General features: G+C 60.7%; 3 protein-coding genes across 9 annotated transcripts in view; 1 reads left to right on the top strand and 2 right to left on the bottom strand.

The window, feature by feature from the left end:
- Nucleotides 1-1,598: 1,598 nt before the first annotated feature.
- PPIL1 (peptidylprolyl isomerase like 1) lies at nt 1,599-4,460 on the bottom strand. 3 transcript variants are annotated; one of them, XM_023942188.2, is made up of 5 exons: nt 4,195-4,269; nt 3,241-3,307; nt 2,985-3,139; nt 2,837-2,905; nt 1,599-1,877 (listed from the first exon to the last, which is right to left on the bottom strand). In XM_023942188.2, exons 2-5 carry the CDS (start codon nt 3,249-3,251, stop codon nt 1,657-1,659), a joined length of 456 nt encoding a protein of 151 aa, XP_023797956.1. In that variant the 5' UTR covers nt 3,252-3,307; nt 4,195-4,269; the 3' UTR covers nt 1,599-1,656. The 3 variants fall into 3 exon arrangements, with proteins under 3 accessions (XP_023797956.1, XP_086717660.1, XP_023797955.1); XM_086861534.1 differs by lacking the exons at nt 3,241-3,307; nt 4,195-4,269 and adding an exon at nt 4,346-4,460; XM_023942187.2 differs by lacking the exon at nt 3,241-3,307 and having other exon boundaries at nt 4,134-4,302.
- PSRC1 (proline and serine rich coiled-coil 1) lies at nt 4,355-8,036 on the top strand. 5 transcript variants are annotated; one of them, XM_086861530.1, is made up of 7 exons: nt 4,431-4,516; nt 5,701-5,738; nt 5,824-5,881; nt 6,286-6,637; nt 6,827-6,983; nt 7,062-7,232; nt 7,319-8,036. In XM_086861530.1, the coding sequence occupies exons 2-7, from the start codon at nt 5,723-5,725 to the stop codon at nt 7,432-7,434; spliced, it is 870 nt and encodes a 289-aa protein (XP_086717656.1). In that variant the 5' UTR covers nt 4,431-4,516; nt 5,701-5,722; the 3' UTR covers nt 7,435-8,036. The 5 variants fall into 5 exon arrangements, with proteins under 5 accessions (XP_086717654.1, XP_086717656.1, XP_086717657.1 ...); XM_086861531.1 differs by lacking the exon at nt 4,431-4,516 and adding an exon at nt 4,653-4,686; XM_086861528.1 differs by having other exon boundaries at nt 4,355-4,516; nt 5,701-5,891.
- Nucleotides 7,707-18,486, bottom strand: part of CELSR2 (cadherin EGF LAG seven-pass G-type receptor 2) — a 30,484-nt gene continuing 19,704 nt past the window's right edge. Inside the window, exons 20-35 of the mRNA XM_086861527.1 lie at nt 18,269-18,412; nt 17,575-17,803; nt 17,018-17,203; nt 15,904-16,030; nt 14,674-14,874; nt 14,010-14,184; nt 12,913-13,025; nt 12,765-12,841; nt 11,893-12,019; nt 11,337-11,453; nt 11,124-11,254; nt 10,489-10,583; nt 10,262-10,405; nt 9,766-9,972; nt 9,467-9,695; nt 7,707-8,516 (exon numbers count right to left, since the gene is read on the bottom strand). Coding sequence (XP_086717653.1) covers nt 8,489-8,516; nt 9,467-9,695; nt 9,766-9,972; nt 10,262-10,405; nt 10,489-10,583; nt 11,124-11,254; nt 11,337-11,453; nt 11,893-12,019; nt 12,765-12,841; nt 12,913-13,025; nt 14,010-14,184; nt 14,674-14,874; nt 15,904-16,030; nt 17,018-17,203; nt 17,575-17,803; nt 18,269-18,412 — 2,330 coding nt within the window. The 3' untranslated portion in view covers nt 7,707-8,488. The remainder of the gene's footprint in view (nt 8,517-9,466; nt 9,696-9,765; nt 9,973-10,261; nt 10,406-10,488; nt 10,584-11,123; nt 11,255-11,336; nt 11,454-11,892; nt 12,020-12,764; nt 12,842-12,912; nt 13,026-14,009; nt 14,185-14,673; nt 14,875-15,903; nt 16,031-17,017; nt 17,204-17,574; nt 17,804-18,268; nt 18,413-18,486) is intronic.

The following is an 18,486-nucleotide window of genomic DNA, read 5'->3' as shown; positions in this document are numbered from 1 at the left end:
GCTCACTACTGTCCTCGGGATCCCCCCCCCCCCCCATATTCCCGGGATCGCTGCAGGATCAACGCCAAATCCTAGTACCTCCCCTGACCGCCGGCACCCCCCCCACCCCCGCGGGGCCGCTTCCCCATTCCTGGTACCGGATCCCCGATACTGTCCTCGGGATAGTCCCCAGATCCCCGGCATCACCCTCAGATGTCCGGTGCCGCCCCCCGCATCGCCCCCGGTGTCCCACTCCGCCTCCCCATCCCCAGTGCCCCCCGGACGCGGGTACCAAGGATCAACTTCGGGATCGCTCCAAGACCACTGCTGCTGCCCTGGGATTGCCCCCGAGGCTGCCTCCGGTACACTATGGACCATTGGTACCACCCCCGGGATCACCCCCAGACCGGACCCCCGGTGCTCCCTCCCCATTAGCCCCAGCACGGCTCCGATACTCCTGGTGCGCCTCCCGGTGCGCCTCCCGGTGCCATGGTGACACTCTCCATACCACCCACTCCTCAGGATGAGCCCCCAATCCCCCTAGTTCCTCCTTAATCAGAACCTTCCCACTATCCCTACAGCCCCACCAACTGCAGATGCAGAGTCCCCCAGTCCTCTGCTATCCCCCCAGTAGCTCCCTGCACCCTTTCCAGTAACACCCAGCAGCTCCCAGTACTGTCCCAGGTCCTGCACTGAGAGTCAGGGGGGACATCTATTGCTGGGGGGTTACCCAGTGCCAGGGGTGAACCCAGTATGCAGACCCCACTGCCAGTTCAGGGGTGCCCAGTGCTTTCTGGGGAGCCCACTCCGGTGGGACAGCACCAATTCCCCCTTTCTACCCAAAGCTTAGTGATCCAACAGGCCCATGGTGGGGGCACATTCCAGGAGGCTCCAGGAAACTTTTAGGACATGCAGACACCACACAGTAGGTGTGGACACATACGAGCCTGCCAAGGGTTTTCCATGGAGAAATGTGCCCTGAGAGAACTGGGATAAGCATATCACAACCTTCTCCTGGAGAGATATCCCTTAGATGGTGAGGTATCCCACCATGCCTTGGTGACGATGTTGATCTTTTGTAACCCATTGGTTTTCCCCCCTGGTACCACCCTGTCTTTCCCCCATAAAAACCCCAGCTTCTGCCCAGTTCAGGAGGGAGGCACTGTCCCTGGCTACCCTTTGCAGAGCTGCTGGACAATAAAGGTTGTCTCTGTGGAATTGCCACATGACACTCCTGTCTCTCTGTCTCTGAGTCGGCCCAGGATAACCTAGCAAGCAGAGCTGAAATCACTGAGCTGAAATCACTTGCAGTCGGAGGCTGCCCCCCTCGCTGAGGTTACCCAGTGGCCAGGGACCACTCCCTCTGGGAAAGTCGTGGCATCTGGGTCAGACCAACGGACCCAGCCTGGCCACCACAAATAGGTGTAAATTTGGGCACCCACTGGTGGCAGCCACTCTGCACCCCCAGGAACTGGGGCCACTGGCAGCTCCATGTTCCCAGGGACAGACACCTGCCCCTCCAAAGGCACCCACAAACCACTTTGGCGGGGCTCACAACCCCCACCATGTCAAAGACACCTCCCCCACCTCCCCCTAAAACCACTCTGGGGAGGTCCCACTACATCCAACCTCTTTTATTACAAACAAGCAGTACAATTTGGAGGGTGCCCCACACCCCTACCCCGAGGGATATGCCTTGATGATCTTGACATCGTCGAGAGGTCGGTCCTGGGAGTTGGTCTCCACCATGGCTAGGCGCCCCAGCACCCCCATTCCTTGGCACACCCTCCCAAAAATGCTGTGCTTTCCATCCAGCCACTGTGCTGGGCCCAGTGTCAGGAAAAATTGGCTTCCATTGGTGTCCGGGCCTGCATTGGCCATTGCCAGGATCCCAGCACCTGTGAGATATGGGGACATGTCACCACATGGATACAGGGGACATGTCACCCTACAGCCAAGGTTCCAGCATGATGTCATGCCATGGGAGATGTTGTCTCATGGCCAAAATCCCAGTATCATGGCAAACATTACACCCCAAGTCTGGGATACTGGAGGGAGTCATCTTATGGCTGTGATCCTTGGGACATGTCACTCCATGGCCAGACTCCTGACTCTTCACCTGACAGAAGGGTCTCGGTCTTGGGTTGCTCCCATTGGTGTCCAGCCCTATAATGGCCATCACCAGGATCCCAGTGCCTGTGGGACATGGGCCAAGGGTCCTGGCACCCTGAGGGACATGCCATGCTATGGCCAGAGTCTTGGGGGGCATGCCACTCAAGGGATGGGGTACTGGGGGTTATGGAGGACATGCCACCCCATGGATGGGGTCTCAGGGACGTGTCATGTCTCACCCATGGCTGAGGTCCTAGTGTCATGGGGAAAATGTCACCCAATAGAGAGGTCTTAGGGGACGTGAGGAAGAATTGGCTCCTGTTGGTGTCCAGCCCCATGCTAGCCATTGCCAGAATCCTGCTGTCTATGAGACACAGGGACACATCACACCAGGAATGGGGAAATAGAGGACAGGGCAACCCATGGCAAAGCTCCTGGGGGTCATGTCACTCCATGAATGGGGTTTTGGGGGACACAGCAGACTTGTCACCCTATAGATGGGATCTGTGGGGACAGGAGATGCCACCTCACAGCCAGGGTCCTGGAGGACATACCACATGACTAGCCACCTTGAGACACACCAACCCATGACTAGAAAGCTGGAAGTCATGTCACCCCATGGAGGAGGACACAGGGGATATCCCATCCCACAGGTGTGTTCTCAGGGGTCCTGCCCCTCTATAGGTGGGGTCCCTGGCTCCTGGGTATGCCCCTCCAGTGCTCTCCCAGTGCTGGCCCCGCTCACCAGTGAACTTCAGGTCAGGGTGCAGCTCATCCTCAAACTGTTTCCCATAGATAGAGGCGCCACCACGGCCTGCAGGTGAATTCAGGGGTCAGAAGGAATTGCTGGCACCAGGGAGGGTCCTAGGGAGATTTCAGAGGCCTGTACTCACCGGTACCCGTGGGGTCCCCTCCCTGCACCATGAAGTCCTTGATGATGCGGTGGAACTTGGTGCCATTGTAGTATCCACGGCGGCTCAGTTCAGCAAAGTTCTTGCAGGTGCGGGGGGCGTGTTGCCAGTACAGCTCCAGTACGAGTGGGCCCATCCTGGAATGGGAACACAGGTAGTGTGAATAGGAAAGGCACTGGGAATGGGGAACAGTAATGGGAATGGGAAAGAAATGGGGTCATCCCAAAGTGATACCCACATCCCCAGCATCAGACTAAAGCCAGGGGCTGTGTTGCCAGTGCAGCTCTAGCACAAGCAGGCTCATTCTGTGAATGGGAACAGCAGGAACAGGAATGAGGAACAGCACTGGAAATGGGAACTGGAGACAGGGTCATCACACTGTGACTCCCACACGCAGTTTCAGACCAAAGCTAGGGTCTTGGCCTGCCAGTACAGCTCCAGCACCAGAGGGCCCATCCTGGGAATGGTAAAATCAGGAACCAGAACAACATTGGGAACAAGGGAACAGCATCAGGAATGGAAACAGGAGATGGGGTCACCTTGCTGTAAATTCCTCCACCTATATGGTAAATTCTGCAGCTGCAGAGCAGGGTCATCCCACTGTGACCCCCAACCCCAGTTTCAGACCAAAGTCAGGGGGCTGTGCTGTTAGTACAGCTCCAGCACCAGCAGGTACACCCAGGGAATGGGAAATGGGAATACTAGGAATGGGAACAAGATCAGGAAGGGTACCAGGAAACACCTCAGTGAGACCCCCCCATCCCCCCATTACTCAGAGTCAGTCAGGGACAGGGACCACAGAGGTGAGAAGGGATGGGGGGCAATGGGGGCTGCAGGTACTGGGGAATAATGGAACCCCAGGAAGACACGGACAGCTCTTGCTGCCGGGGAAACAACCAGGACTGGCTGTTTCTGTGCAGTACCGGGAGACACTCGGGCCAACGGAGACACTCGGGCCAACGGGGTCACTGGCATCTGCCTGGTACCGAGGGGCCTGGGGGTTACAAACACCATGGGGGACACCGGAGGGGAACCAGGGGCTCTCTAGTACCGGGGCGGGAACCAGGACTGGTTGATACCGGGGGATAACGGAGCTGTCCCGTTCAGGAGACCCTGGGAGCTTCTTAGCACCTGTGGAATTCAGGGTCTGCCTGGTACCGGGGGCTCACGGACAGCGGGGACTGCCCCATACCGGGAGGACCGGGGAGTCAGGAACACCGGGGCTGCATAGAAGCCGAGGGGGGAGGGAGCGGACACCGATTTACCAGTGCCGCGGAAGGGGGCGGGACCAGGGGTGGGCGGGGCCTCCCGTGCCGGTGCCGGTACCAGGCCCTGTCCCTTACGTGGTCTCCATGGAAACGGTGGACGGCTGCCAGGAGTCAGGCGGGACTGCGGCCATGCTACGGCGGCACCGGTGGCGGAAGGACCCTCAGCCGCCGCGCTTCCGGGCCACGCCCCCAGCCGGTGGTGGGCGGGGCGCGGGGGAGGACGAGAGCCAGTCCGTGAGGCGAAAGGTGAGGAGATAGGCCAGTCAGAGTGAGGGTTTACGAGGCGCGGGCCAATCGGAACCCGGGGCGGGTGCACCGCGATTGAGCCGCAAGGGGAGGGGGAATTCGAACGAGACCACGCCCCTTCAGTTAGGCCACACCTCCTCGGCGCGCGCGGCGAGCGGGAGCCGGGGGCGGTGAGGTGGTGGGGGGAGAGGGGGGCAAGGGGCAGACCGGAACCCCCGGGTAGAGGGAAAGCCTGCGGGGAGATCGGGGGTGCCGCGGAGCGCGGGGTAAACCACCCCATGCGGAGATGGGGTGACGTGGGGTCGGGGTGAGGGGCTGAGGACCCCCAGGGCTGGGGCTGGGAGGCCTGGACCCCCGGTGGGGGCTGGGACCTTCTCATTGTGGGGCTGGGGTCATCAACGGATTGAGATGCGGGGCTGAGACTCGTCGGCGGGGCTGGACCCTTTTAGACTGGAGCTAAGACCCCCCCAATGTGGCACTGGCGTCTCCGGGGCTGGGGGGGGTGCGTGGCTGGGGGATTCCCCAAGTGTGGGGGAGGGATCGTCCCATTATGGGGCTGAGACCCTTCAGTGTGGGGCTGGGAAGTGGAGCCAGGAGTGGGAATTGGACCCCCAGGATCGGGTTTTGGGGCTGATCGGCGTGGGAGCTGGGAGGCCTAGGAATGTGGATGGGACCCGCTCGGGATCGGGATTCAAGACTGGGACCCCTCAGTATGGGGCTGGGATCCTCTAGTGTGGGGCTGGGTCCCCAGGCGGTGGGGTTGGGATGCCCCGGGGATCAAAATGTGGGGCTGGGGGCCTCCCGGGATCGGGGTGTGGGACAGGGGCTCCCCCGGATGTGGGGCTGCGACTTCCCAATGGGGTTGGAGCCCCTCAATTTCCCCCCGATAGGGACTGGGTACCACCGTGGTGGCACTGGGGACTCTCAGGGATCAGGGTGCAGGGTTGGGACCTCCTATTGTGGCACTGAGGACACCCGGGCTGGGGGTGCCTACTGGCGCCAGCGGAGCCATCCCTGTCCCCATCCCAGTGGCATTGAGCCCGGCGGCGCCTGGCACCGGCCGTGTCACCCGCGCGCTGGCCGGTGCCACTGTGTCCCCGCGGGGGTTGGGGACATGGAGGGCGGGTAGGGGCATGCGTGGGGGACCCCGATTGCATCAGTGGTGACCCCCCCATCTCCCACAGGTGGCCCCGGTGTTCCGAGGCGATGGCCGACGACCGAGGTATGGCAGTGCCAGCACTGCATGTCTCCCGTGTTTCCCCTCCTGGGGTGGGGGAGGCTGGCGCTCATCCGCAGTGTCCCCCCAGATGTTCGATTTGTCACTGAGGAGAGCTTCGACTTTGGCTTGCTGTCCCCATCGGACAGGTACAGAAGGGTAGGAGGAAAAGGGCACCTTACAGCTGGGGACATGGGGAATAGGATGGGACATGGAGGACGGGGGGAAGATAGCACCTCATTGTCAATGTCCTAGGGGACGTGTCACCCCATGCATGGGGTTGGGGGGGGGTGTGGCAACTCACAGTTGGTGTCCTGGAGGCCACAAGGAACAACACACCCCAAAGATGGGGTCCTAGGGGATATGTCACCCCATGAACAGGGTCCTGGGAGTCCTGTGGACATATCTCCTTCATAGATGTGATTCTGGGGGTCCTGGGGGACGTGTCACTCACTGAATGGTGTCCTGGATGGCATGGAGGGCTCCTGCCACTTCTTGGCAGTGGTGTTGGGGGCTGACACCACCTTTCCCCCTACCCCCGCCCGATCTGAAGCCAGGAGGAAGAGGAGGATGAGGATAGCCCGGGCGGCGGGTGCCGGCACAAGGGCGGCAACGGGCGCTGGAGTCCCCTGCACGGGGCCCGTCTGGAAGAGATGGTGCGGGAGGCCACGCGCCTGGCGGCGCAGTTGGAGGGGTGTCACCTGCCCCCTCCCGCCCCTGGAGACCCCCCGGGACCCGCCGCCACGCCCCCCAGCACTCCCCGCAGCCCCCGCCGCCAGACCTTCGTGGTGAAGGACAGCCCGGTCCGGGCACTCCTACCCACCGTGGAGTCGCAGGGACCTGCCCCCATCCCTCGCCTCCCAGCCAAACCCCCGGGGGCCTCTGCTGCCACCAGTGTTCCCGAGGTAGGTGAGACCCAGGGGTAGGGTCCCAGTGTAGCTGTGTCCCACCCGGGCTGAATGCCCAGATTCCCCCCCCAACCCATCCTAGATGGGGGCAGTGAGTGGCCCCCTGTCTCCAAGGGGCATCACGAACTCCCCAGGCCCTCTGGGTGCGAGGCACCCACTGAGTGATGTCTCCTCCTCTATTTTCAGGCACCCCCCAGCCGTAATTTCACAGCAGCGGTGAAGGGACCCTCTGGGGCCAGGGGGCTCTCCACCAGCCATGTGGGCCCCTCCCGGCCGTGCCCTCCCCAGGGGCAGTGGGCTGGTGCCCGGGGCAGGTCAGAGCCCCCCCGGGGGGGGACAGCAGGTAGTGATGGCAAGGGGATGGGGATACCACGGCTATAGGGGTTCCTAGGCCATACCCCAACCCCCCCTTTCTCCCCAGGTCAGCCAAAGGCAAGGAGGGGTACAGTCCCCTGCCCACCCTCCAGCCGCCAGCCCCACACCAGGACCACCACCGCATCTGTCCCCTCTGGCTGTTCCCCTGCACCCACTGCCCTCCCCAAGGTGTCCCCTCGGACTCCAGCAGTGGGTGGGAGGACCCCCACTCCCAGAGGTAAGGATGTAGTGGGGTGAGGGGGTCACAGGGGATGCCCCCTCCTCCATGCCTCAGTTTCTCTATGGCTTCTCTCCCCTTTGCAGGTGCGGGGGCAGCACGGGTAGCCCCCCAAACTGCTGCCTCGGGGTGCAAACCAGGACCCCCCCCTGCCCGCCTGCGGCCCCCACGCAAGACGGCGGTGAGCAGCACCCCGAGGTGACACTCCCAAACCACCCTGCACCCGCCCAGAGACCCTGGGGGCACCCAGACCCCTCCTAGGTACCAGCCAAGGTACCTAGGCTGGGGGGGGCAGAGCCAAGGCAACCCCAGGGATGAACTGAGGTTTTGGAAGGAGGCAGGCAGTGCCAGGGGCCCCCAGGGAGCAGCCAAGGAACCCCTTGGCTGCCAAGGCAGGGCAGAGCTGGAACTGCCAGGGACCAGCTGAGGTTGGGGTGGGAGAGGCACGGGCCTCTCCAGGGATGAGCCAAGGCATGCACTGGGTTTTGCTTTAATTACAAAAGGTCCAATCAGCAGTAGGAAACCCCCCACATCCCCCAGTACCCAGGGGTCCCTCACCCCACAACACCCATCCCTCAGTTCCCCAACCTGAGCCTCACCCCTGGGCAGGGGAGGGGGGGTTCCCCAGACATCCCTGAACCCCCAACTGATCCCACCCCCTCCACATGCCCGCCCACCTGGGGAAGTTCACACCATGGGATGGGTGGCACCTTCAGGGGGGTTGGCACAATAGGGCAAGTTGGTTATAAATTCCCATTTTTGTATTTTCATGTATTTTTTAAATAAAGCACTCTGCTGGGCAAAGGGGCTGGGGGTGATCATGGGGGGAAAACAGGGGCACCCTGTGCTACCCCCCTGCAAGGTGCCAATCCCTGCAAGGATACAAAGTGCACTGGGGCGGGGAGGGATGTGGCTCCCTGCCCCCTCCTGGTGTCCTCCCAGTCCTTGTACACCCCCAATCCTGGTGTGTCCCCCCCCACCATCCTGGTGCCCTCCCTGTCCTGGTGTCCCTGGCACAGTGTGTGGGTTGCCTGCTGGGTCCCCATTAGATTGAGGTCTCGTCGCTCCTGGTGGGGGGCACAGACAGATGGGGGAAGTGGATACAAAGCGGGGGGTGGGGGTGGATAAAAAACAAGACAGACAGATGTGTGATGGGGGAGATGGGTGCCAGGGTGCCCTCTGTGCCCCCCAGCACCCAGCCATGGTGGGAGATGGAGGGGTGAGGGTTGGGGGGGAACCCCCCTAGCCCCCTTGGGTTAATGGAGAAAATTAAAAAACAGAAATCTGGGGGGTAGAGGGGGAGAGAAGAGTTGGTTAGTGCTGCTGTGCTAGCTCTGCCCTGAGCTAGCCACCTTTGGGTGGTCAGGGGGTACCCAGTGGGCACCCCACCACCCAGTGGGCACCCAGTGGTCAATAGGCACCTTTGGACAGTCAATGGGCACCCAACATGCACTCCAGCACCCAATGAGCACTGTTAGACCAAAGGGGCACCAGGTGGTCAATGGACACTCATGAACAGTTAACATGCACCCAACAAGTGCTGTTAGGCCTGATGGGCCACCAGTGGACACCCCAATGGGTGATCCAATGCTCAGTGGGTACGCAACAGGTGCTGTTAGACCTGATGGGCACCTAGTATGCACCCAGAGGTCATTAAGCACCCAAGACAGTCAGTGGGCACTGAATGGATATATAAGGGTCAATGGATGCACAATGAGCATCCAATGGTTAGTGGGCACTCATGGACAGTCAATTGGCATCCAATGGCTGCAGTTATACCTGATGGACACCCAGTGAGTATTCAGTGGGCATCCAGTGGGTACCCCAGTATTCAATGGGCACCCAGTGGGCATCTAGTGGGCACCCAAAGGGAACCATGGAACCTGATGGATACTCAATAAGTAATATTGCACTCAATGGGTGTCTAGTCATACTGTGGCACCTGATGAGCAGTCAGCAAGCAGTGTTAGACCCTATTGGTGCCCAACAGGCAGCTGAAAGAAACCCTGGCACTAAATAAGGGTGTAATGGGAACCTTGGCACCCTGGTACCCAGCCATCCTTGCACTTGATAGGCATCCAAAGGATACCTTAATAAGCAGTGTTTCACTGCTTGTCCACCCAACAGGAACCCTGCTACCCCAAGGGCACCCTCAAACCCAATGGGTGCCCAGAGGGAACCCTAATACCCAGAGAACTCCTAGTGAGCACTTCTTGGATATGACAGGCACTCACTCAGAGCCAGAGGAATCCTCGTCAGCGGTGCCTGTGCGGATGCTCATGGCAATGGGGGTGAGGCCGCTGAGCTGCTCCTGGAGGCTCTGCCGAGGCCGGGGGACTGGGGGTGCCCCCCCGTCACTGCCCGAGGAGGCAGCTGTGCAAGCCGGAGGCGGTGGGGGTGGCCCAGGGCGCTGGGTGCTGCCCCGCTCACTGATGGGGGGCAGGCACTTCTTCTTCAGGATCCCTGCAGAGGCATTACCCATGGGTGGGGAGGCCAGATTTGGAGTGCCCACCCCTGCCATGGCAGCCCATACCTTTGTGGGGGTGGGGTAGGGGCAGCAGCAGGGGGCCCCTGGGAAATGCCTCGCCATTGGGCTGGGGGGGATCACCCCAGGGGTGTCCCTGGTCACCAGATGGTTGCACTCGCAGCCCCTCACTACCTCCTGGTCCCTCACTCTCACTCGCTGTTGTCACAAATTCCCCTGGCCAGTATGGGCATCCTGGGGGCAGCAGGGGGTCACCTGTGGGGAAAGGAAGGAAGCAGGGACAGGCAGGACCAGGAATCCTACCCCCCCATCCTCACTGGGTGCCCCCATCAGCACATAGGCATTGTGAGGGATGCACCCAAACCCATTGTGTCAGTCCCATCCATACCACAGACTGGACAAGGGATCCTCTACCCCATACCCACTATACATCTCTATCAGAACTCCAGGCTGGACAAGGGATCTCTTGTCCACTCTGTGCCCCCCACATCAGCACCCAGCCAGGTTGAAGGCCTCCCATCTCCACTTCCCCTGAGGGTGTTACCAGGGCCAGGGGGACCCAGGGGAGCCCTGGGTAAGGGGTCCCAGCCACAGGGGGTGTCATCCTCGCTATCAGAAGAATGTGTGGAGCCATAGGAGCCACTCAGGTCATCCAGGGACACGTCACTGTCCGAGTCCGTGTCATGCTCTGGGGGGTCACAGGTCAGGGGGTGCCCAGAGACACCTCCTGCCCCCTGGGCTGACACACTTGCCCTCTGGGTGAGGCCATACCCTCAGGCTGGTCCTGGGAATCAAGGAAGAGCCCCCCAGGCTCAGGCAGCGGCACTGGCCCCAGCCCTGGGCTGCCTGCCAGCCCTGAGTCCTCCCTGTGGGGACACAATACTCATCAGGACCCAACCTGTGTCACGAACACCTACCATCCACTGTCACCCAGTGACTGACACCAACACACTGACACAATGTCCACCCACTGACACCCAACACCCACTGACATGCCAATATCCACTGACACCCACCACCCTCATATCCATCACCCTGACACCTACCCTTGCCACCCCTTCATCCTGACACCCCCTCAACCCCCCACCCTGCCACCACCCCACTACCCTACCACCTCACCACTCCAAACGCATGCCATCCTGCCACTGTACTACCATGCAACCATGCCATTGCCCCACCACCCAGCCATCCCAACACCCTCACAACCATGTCACCCCACCACACACCATCCTGCCATCCCAATACCCCCATGCCATGCCATCCTGCCACCCCACCAACCCACCACTCAACCACACCAGCAGCCTGTTACCCCACCATCCCATAACCATTCCATCTTGTCATCCCATTGCCACATCAGCCCAGGACCCCACAAAAACCCATGCCCCAGCTCCTTCTGTGCCCAGTACCGCTGCACGAATGGGATGTAGCTGTGGTGGCTCTTGCCCGAGCGTGCAGTGCTGTGCAGGGACCCCGAGGACCCACCACCTGGGGGCGGGTACAGCTGCCCTGCCACGTATGCGCTGTCCCTGCCATAGGCCTGCCAAGGGCACAACGATGTCATAGCCATGGCATGGGCTGCCCTTCGCTACCCAGCACCCCCCGTGTCCCCCAGCACTCACAGGGGTCAGGGTGGCCTTGGTGGCCAGTGGTGGGTGGTGGCAGCGGGCACAGCTCAGGCGGAGGCTCCTCCGCACCTCCTTGCTCAGCACCACACAGCACAGGAAGATGAGGGGGCCCTGGGCAGAGAGGAGGCAGGGGGGACAATAAAGGGTGTGAACAGCCTGGGAGGATCCCAGCAGCACCCCAGACAGGTCCCTATCCAGATTGGGTGCATGCCATTGGCACCTCAAAGAGAATGAGGGTCTCCCCACATACCCACTGATATCACAGACAGGATGAGGGACCCCCATATGCACTGGGTATCTCCCATTAGTGTCCTGCCTATGGCAAAGGACCCCTCTGTGCCCACTGGGTGGGTGCCCCACAAATAGGTGTGGGACTCTGGAGGTCCCAAGGGTGTGAGGTTCAGGGAGCTCTGGGGTCTCTGGGGATCGCAGGGGGGGAGGCACTGGAGTTCTGGAGTCTTTGGTAGTCCCAGGGGCAGTGGTTCTGGAGGTCCCCAGGGTGTGTGTTTGGGGGGTCCCAAGGGTGGAGTCTCAGGTGGTCCCCACTGACCTGGAGGCAGTTGGAGGCGGCGAACAGGTAGTGACAGAGCAACGTGTCACTGTTGACTGAGAGCAGGGCCAGAAGCCAGGCCAGGCTGGGCATGGCCAGCAGGACTGCAGCTGTGCACACCCCAGACCTGGGCACCCCAACAGCATGCCAGTGTCACCCCAATGACGTCTCATGTCACAAGCCCTCTGTACTTCTGTCCCCCAGGGTTGCCCAAACCCCTCATAGCCCCCTCCCTGCCCAGATGCCCCAACCCCTACCTGACCCACTCCACCATTCTTGGGTGCTCCAGCCCCTTAAGCTCCCCTGTTCCCTGTGGGCCCAGCCAAACCCCAGCATGCCGTGCCCTTGTCTCGAGTGCCCTTCTGCCACCCCATGGCTGCTCTGTGCCCCCCTGCCCCTCTAGATGCCCCAACCTCCCCTGGCCCCTGAAGCCCCCATAGCTGACTCTGCCCTTGATGCCCCCCTGCCTTCCACAGGTCCCCCAACCTCCCATGCCCTCCATTGGCTCCAGCCCCCTGTGGCCCACTGCTCTCCATTCCCCTCTGCCTTCCCATGGCTGCCCTGTGTTCATCTGCTCCTATAGATGCCCCAGCCCCACCATCCTCTCCTACCCCTCATAGGTAGCCCAGTCCCCAGTACTCTCCTGCCCTCCATGGTTGCTAGTCCACCCTGTGCCTCCTTGCCCTCTGCAGGCTCCCCAAAAGGCCAGTCCCCTATTAGTGCCCCCTAGCCCCCAGCGCCCCCTAGCCTCTATGGGTGCTCCAACCCTCTGTGCTCACAATGGGTGCCTCAGCCTCCCATGCCCTCCTTTGGCAACCCCATCCCCACCATGTCCCCTGCCCCCCGTGGGTGACCCCGCCTGGGTGACTCACGCTGAGCCCTTTTTCTGGAAGCCCTGGGGGGTGGCACAGGTGGCCCTGGCCGCCAGCACCAGGAAGAAGATGCCGACCTGGGGGTGCAAGGAGTGAGCAGGGTGATATGGGATCCCCTGCCCTCCCCAGCCCCCAGCCCTATACGCACAGCGAGGGCAGCAGCACAGGGTCCAGCCAGGCTCCACACCAGGCTGTCATGCAGGGCCAGCCAGCAGAAGTCGGGGCTCCCATAGCCCTCGGGGTCCAGCCCCACCGCCAGCCCTACAAAGGAGAGATCAGGGCGGGGCCAATTCAGTGGGCGGGGCTGTAAGAAGAGACAGTGGGCTAAGGTGGGAGGGGTGGGGCTAAACAGAGTGAAGCTATGGCAGGACGGGGAATGGAATGGCTCGTGGATGGCACAGAGCTGACAAGAAGGTGCTGCTCTTGGGGGTGTGGCTACGCTGGGTAGAGACAGCGCTATGTAAATGAGGTATGTCTAAGCTCTTGGGTATGTGGCAGTGTTGATGAGAGCAGGGATATGGCACTGGGGGCTTGTCTAAGAGGTTATTACAGGTCTATTCTCTTAGAGTGGAGTTATGCTGATGAGGGCAGGGCTAAGATTCTGGGAGAATATCTGACTGTGATTGATGGAGAAAGGCTACAGCCCTGGGGGCATATTGAAGAGATTGGGAAAGATGCTCTTGAGGGAGAGATAAGATGGTTAAGGGTGGGGCTAAACTCCTGTGGTGGGGATAAAATATTGGGCCGGGGTTATACTCTTTGGAAGGGGGCTATGACCCCGGGGGTGTGACTGAAAATTTGGGGGCAGAGCTATGATGGATGAGGGTAGGATTGTGGACCCAGGGGCCTGTCTAAAATCTCGGGGACTGGGTCTCATAGATGAGGGCAGAGCTGTGACTCTGGGTGTGTGTCTAAAACCATCTGGGTGGGGCTACGGTGGTTAAGGGTGGAAGTAAACTCTTGGGGTGGGGCTGTTTTAGATTGGGCGTGACTATCCCATTGGAGGCGGGGTTATATCCAGGGGTGTGGCTATGCTGGCAAAGATACATCTGAGGGTGGGGTTACACATGGAAATAGGATCCCACCATGCATGAAATTGGTTAGGGGAAAGATATTCAGGTGGCAGTACCATAGCCTAGAAGGGGGTGTGTAGCCACCAGGAGGTGTTGACCCAGGTGGAGGTAGGCAGCTAGCGGTCCAGGGTGCGGGGTTAGAATGACAGCAGGGTTTCACAGCAGGGCTCACCGGTAATGAAAGCAGGCAGTCCCCAGCCCAGTATGTGGTAGAAGCGCATGGGACCACGGTCGACATGACGGGGTTCACTGCGGCACCGGTACAGGTGCAGCGCCTCCAGCAGTGCCCAGCCTACCGCACTCAGGTACAGGAACTGCAGCAGGATGGCCACCACGGTGCACGCCAGCTGCACCCACCCTGTCACTGCCAGCCCACAGCCCCACCCATCCAACCATTTGCACAACCCCTCAAGCTCCACCCCCTTTGAGAGGTCATTCCCCTGTTGAGGTCACATTCCTCTAAAAGGTTCCAGTCCTTTTATAGGCCTCCCTCCTTGAGTGCCCCACCTCTTTGATGGGCCCCACCCCCTTGAGAGCCAACCCCTTTGACAACATCTACCCCTCAGCCCCACTGCTTTGGAAGCCCCACCCCTTTATACAGACTCCACCCCCTGACATCACCACCCCTTTAGCAGATTTCACCCATTATAGTCCTCATGTCTTTTAGATGCCACCCCTTAGGCCCAGCCCACCATGGCGGTGCCCACTCCTTAGCCCCACCCATTTCAGCCCCACCAACTCAAACACTTCAAAGGCAGCAGATCATCTGACCCAACCAGTCCTTCCCAGTGATCCCCATTTCTACCCTCCTTTCCCAGCCCCCTTTACCCACACACCGGGACATCGGTCTGGTTGATGCCAAGCAGGAAGACAAGCTGTGCAAGGAGCAGTGAAGCTGTGCCATGCCGGCGGATGCTGTGGCGGTTGGAACGCAGCCGACTCAAGGTCCCCAGGGCCAGGACCACCAGTGCCAGCCCCGCCAGCCCCACTCCCAGTGAGCCGTAGGTGAGTGCTGCCAGCGGCAGCACCTCCCCATTCTGTAGCACCAGGATCAGCATATGTCAGGCATGTGCTCAGTGTGCATGCCCCTCCAGACATCCCCATCAACACAGACGTGGTCCCCCCTTATAAAGCAATCAGTCCTTGGGCCTGGGAAGTCCTGCCCACTATGCATAGGCCAATAGGAAGCCTGCTCACATTATTCAGCCCTGCCCCTGGTAACCCCACCCTTTTTAACCCCCAGTCACAGCACTTCAACCATGGCACTCAAAACCCCACCCACATTGTGTTAGCTCCACCCTTTTAAATCTCTCCCATACCACTAAGACCCAGCCCTCAAAATTCCACCCCCATCCCTCAGCCTTGCCCCTTTCAACCCCACTTATGGTACTGGACCCTGCCCCCTAAAACCACACCCACAGCAGTGGCCACATCTCTTTACAGCCCAGCTAGTTTTCAACCCTGCCCCAGGAAATCCTGCCCACATTATGCCACCACAGGCCCTGAAAACATCACTCAGCCACACCTCTTGTAACCCCACCCACATCAGCTCTGCCCCTCGGAGACTGACAGGCCCAGCCTGCTCAGCTGCATCCACTGGAATCTCATTCATGATAACTGGACCCGCTCCTGAGGGAGCGTGCTAACAGATCTGACATAACCCCGCCGGTCCCACTTAGCTCTGCCCCAAGGGAGCTCCACCCACTGAATTTAGCCATACCCCTTGGATTTAGCCCCACCCCACTTAAACCCCACCCACTCCTCTCAGTCCCGCCTCCAAGAGCATGAGAACCTCCACCCTGACCCTGCCCCACCCATTCTGCCAAGCCCCTCCTATCCCTGTCCCTCCTCTTTTATCAAAAGCCCCACCCCTGTTCCTAAAGCCTCACCTCTGTGCCTGGCACCACCTGAGACCCTATGCCCTATTTCTGTACATGTGTCCATCCACCTCCATTACCATACCAGGGTAACTCCATGCCCCATGGTCACTGTGTCCCTCCATGTCCCCTGTGTCACATCTGCCCCCATGTCCTCATGCACCCCTCCGTGTCCCTCTATGTCCCCACCTCTCGACGGGAGATGTCCATGAGGACAGCAAAGCTGGTCAGATGGTGGCACTGGCAGCTGACGTGGCTCTGGTTGCGGAAGGTGACTTCGCAGCCTCGTGCCGACCAGCCGCCCACACTGCCGGCCCTGCGCAGCACCACAAGGTGACACAAGCTGGGAAACCCACCAGGACACCCACCGGGGACAAACACATACACACACACACTGAGGACACCCACCAGGGACACCCACTAAGAACATCCACCCCTACCCAAGGACATGCACCCAACCCAGAACACCCACCAGGGACACATGCACTGGAGACACACACCCACCAGACACATTCACAGACAACACCCACCCACCCACTGGAACATCCATCCACCTAGCAGAGACAACTGCTGCCACTTGGGGACACTCACCCATCAGGGACACTCACCCAGGAACATATCTCCATTTGGGAACACCCACCCCATCCTATCCCTGACACCCACCAGAGTCAGAGCTGCCCCTTCATGTCCAGTTCCCATGTTACTCACCCATGACCCACAGGGACACTGAGGCATGCATTCTGCCCTGTCCCCATGTTCCTGCTCCCTCAGGATGTCCTCTGTCCCCTCCAAGGTGTCCCCATTCCCATGCCCCTTGTTGCCTCAAGGCAACTAATTTCTGTTACTATGTCCCCTGTCTCCATGGTAAGTCCCCATCCTCATGCTCCCTGTCCCTCCAGAGTGTCCCAATCTCCTTGGTCCTCATTCCATGTCCCCTCTGAGGTGTCCCCATTTCCCTGGGATGTGCCCATTTCCATGGCCCCTCTCCCCCAGGGTGTTTCCTGTTCCCCTGGTGTGTGCCATATCCCCTCTTACCTCAGCATGTCTGTATCCCTCCATATTGTGCCTGACTTCCCAAGATGTCCCCATCCACCCAGGGCATTCCCGGGGATATCCCCTGTTCCCCTGGGTGTCCTTATCCCCAGCTCCCCTGTCTCCTTGGGGAGATCCCTTGTCCCTCAGGAGTGTTCCCATCTTCCCCAAGGTGTTCCCATCCCAAATCCCATGTCCCTATCCTCCGGGATGTCCCTGTGCCCCCACAGTGTCCTTGTCACCCCTGGGGTGTCCCCTGCCCCGCCCTCACCGCAGAGAGTGGTTCCAGAAGACACAGATGGGCTTGGAGCGTTCCTGGGTCTCCAACAGCCGGAACTGGAGGGTGACAGGCTTGGCCAGTGCCTGGGGGTTCCCCATGCCCCCCACACCATCCGTGTCCCCCGTGTGCACACTGATGCTCACCACTGGTGTGTTGATGACGGGGCGCTTGGGCACCCTGGGAGGCACTGGTGTCAGGGAGCCCATTCAAGGTGCCCCAAAACCCACCTGGGTGCCACAGAGTGCCCTGGCACCACACAGACACTGTGAGGGCACCCCTTTCTCACCTGCGCCACCTTTTTCGGGCACCCCATGGGCACCATTCTTGGGCATCCCCTGAGCCGCCTCCCCAGTGCTCTACCCCCCATCTTCAGGTACTCTCTGTGCCCCCCAAGCTTGGGCACCCCATGTGTCACCTTTCCCATCCCTCCCCTGGGATCCCTCTGGACATCCCTGTCCCCATTTCCCTATACCCCCCAGATGCTTGGCTTTGCCCTGGCACCCCATGTGCCCCCCACAGCCCCCCCAAGCCCCCATCCCCAGTGGCACCGGAGGCTGCGCTTGTCGGTGTCGAAGTGCTGGGGCAGGAGACCGGCCAGGGTACGGTAGATGATGACGCTGGCGATGGCCTGGCCCTCACCCAGGGATGGGTGGCGCTTGTGCCGGGTCACCACAGTCATCCCTGCCTCCTCCTCCTTCTTCTCTTCGCCTGCTTCATCCTCCTCCTCCTCCTGCCCACCTGTGCCCTGTGGTGCCTGCCCATGCCCGGTTGAGGGGCCTGGGGGCCATGGGCAGGGGGTGGCATGGTGCTCTGAGACTTCATTGGGGTTCCCGTGGCCACCCTGGAGTCCCCAACTCTGCCAGTCCAATGACCACAACAAAGTTCCCCCAACACTTCCAGCTCCAGGGGTCCCCAACCCTGCCCACTGCCATAGCCACATCAGGATCTCTGATGCCATCCTGGGATCCCTGGTCCTTGCATCCTTACCAGGGTCCCCAGCCATGCCAGTATCATCCTGGGGTCCCAACCTTGCCAGCCCCATGACCACACTGGGGTCCCCATGGTGGCACCTGTCAGCCTATGGGCATTCTGGGGTTCCCCCATCCCTGCCAGCCCCCAGCCAAGGTGCCCAGCTGTGCCATGTCTCCATGGCCAAATAAGGGGCCCCCCAAGCCCTGCCAGCCCCATGGATGCAAATGGGTCTCCAACCCTACCCCTGTCACCCCTACGCCCTGGACTCACGCCTGTCCTCGGGGGGCCAGAAGATGCTGTCAGGCAGGATGACGGTCGTCTCCAGGTCTGGGAGTTTCTCTCCCCGCAGCGCCTCATAGCGTGGCAGGCGGGCACCCACAAAGCTGCTCTTGTCCAGCCGCACCACCGACACCACTGTGACACGACGTCACTCACGGCATGGTATGGCACCCACCAACCCTGAGGCACACAGACCCCAGCACCTACCG

Source organism: Cyanistes caeruleus, chromosome 24 (genome assembly GCF_971803275.1).
Source record: "Cyanistes caeruleus chromosome 24, bCyaCae1.hap1.1, whole genome shotgun sequence".
In the NCBI taxonomy this organism is placed as follows: domain Eukaryota; kingdom Metazoa; phylum Chordata; class Aves; order Passeriformes; family Paridae; genus Cyanistes; species Cyanistes caeruleus.
The sequence above is the reverse complement of the archived record's forward strand: the minus strand, read 5'-3'. Positions and strand labels throughout refer to the sequence as shown.

What these genes read in the sequence shown, in the direction of transcription:
- PPIL1 (XM_023942187.2), bottom strand. Translation starts at nt 4,192, where the DNA reads ATGGGGCAGTCCCCGCTGTCCGTGAGCCCCCGGTACCAGGCAGACCCT. An exon ending in GCAGACCCTGAATTCCACAG is followed by an intron (nt 3,140 to 4,133) that starts GTGCTAAGAAGC and finishes TTCCCATTCCAG; the next exon opens with GATGGGCCCACTCGTACTGG. An exon ending in CCCTGACCTGAAGTTCACTG is followed by an intron (nt 1,878 to 2,836) that starts GTGAGCGGGGCC and finishes CATATCTCACAG; the next exon opens with GTGCTGGGATCCTGGCAATG.
- PSRC1 (XM_086861528.1), top strand. Translation starts at nt 4,355, where the DNA reads ATGGAAACGGTGGACGGCTGCCAGGAGTCAGGCGGGACTGCGGCCATG. An exon ending in CTGCCACCAGTGTTCCCGAG is followed by an intron (nt 6,638 to 6,826) that starts GTAGGTGAGACC and finishes CTCTATTTTCAG; the next exon opens with GCACCCCCCAGCCGTAATTT. An exon ending in CCCCCGGGGGGGGACAGCAG is followed by an intron (nt 6,984 to 7,061) that starts GTAGTGATGGCA and finishes CTTTCTCCCCAG; the next exon opens with GTCAGCCAAAGGCAAGGAGG.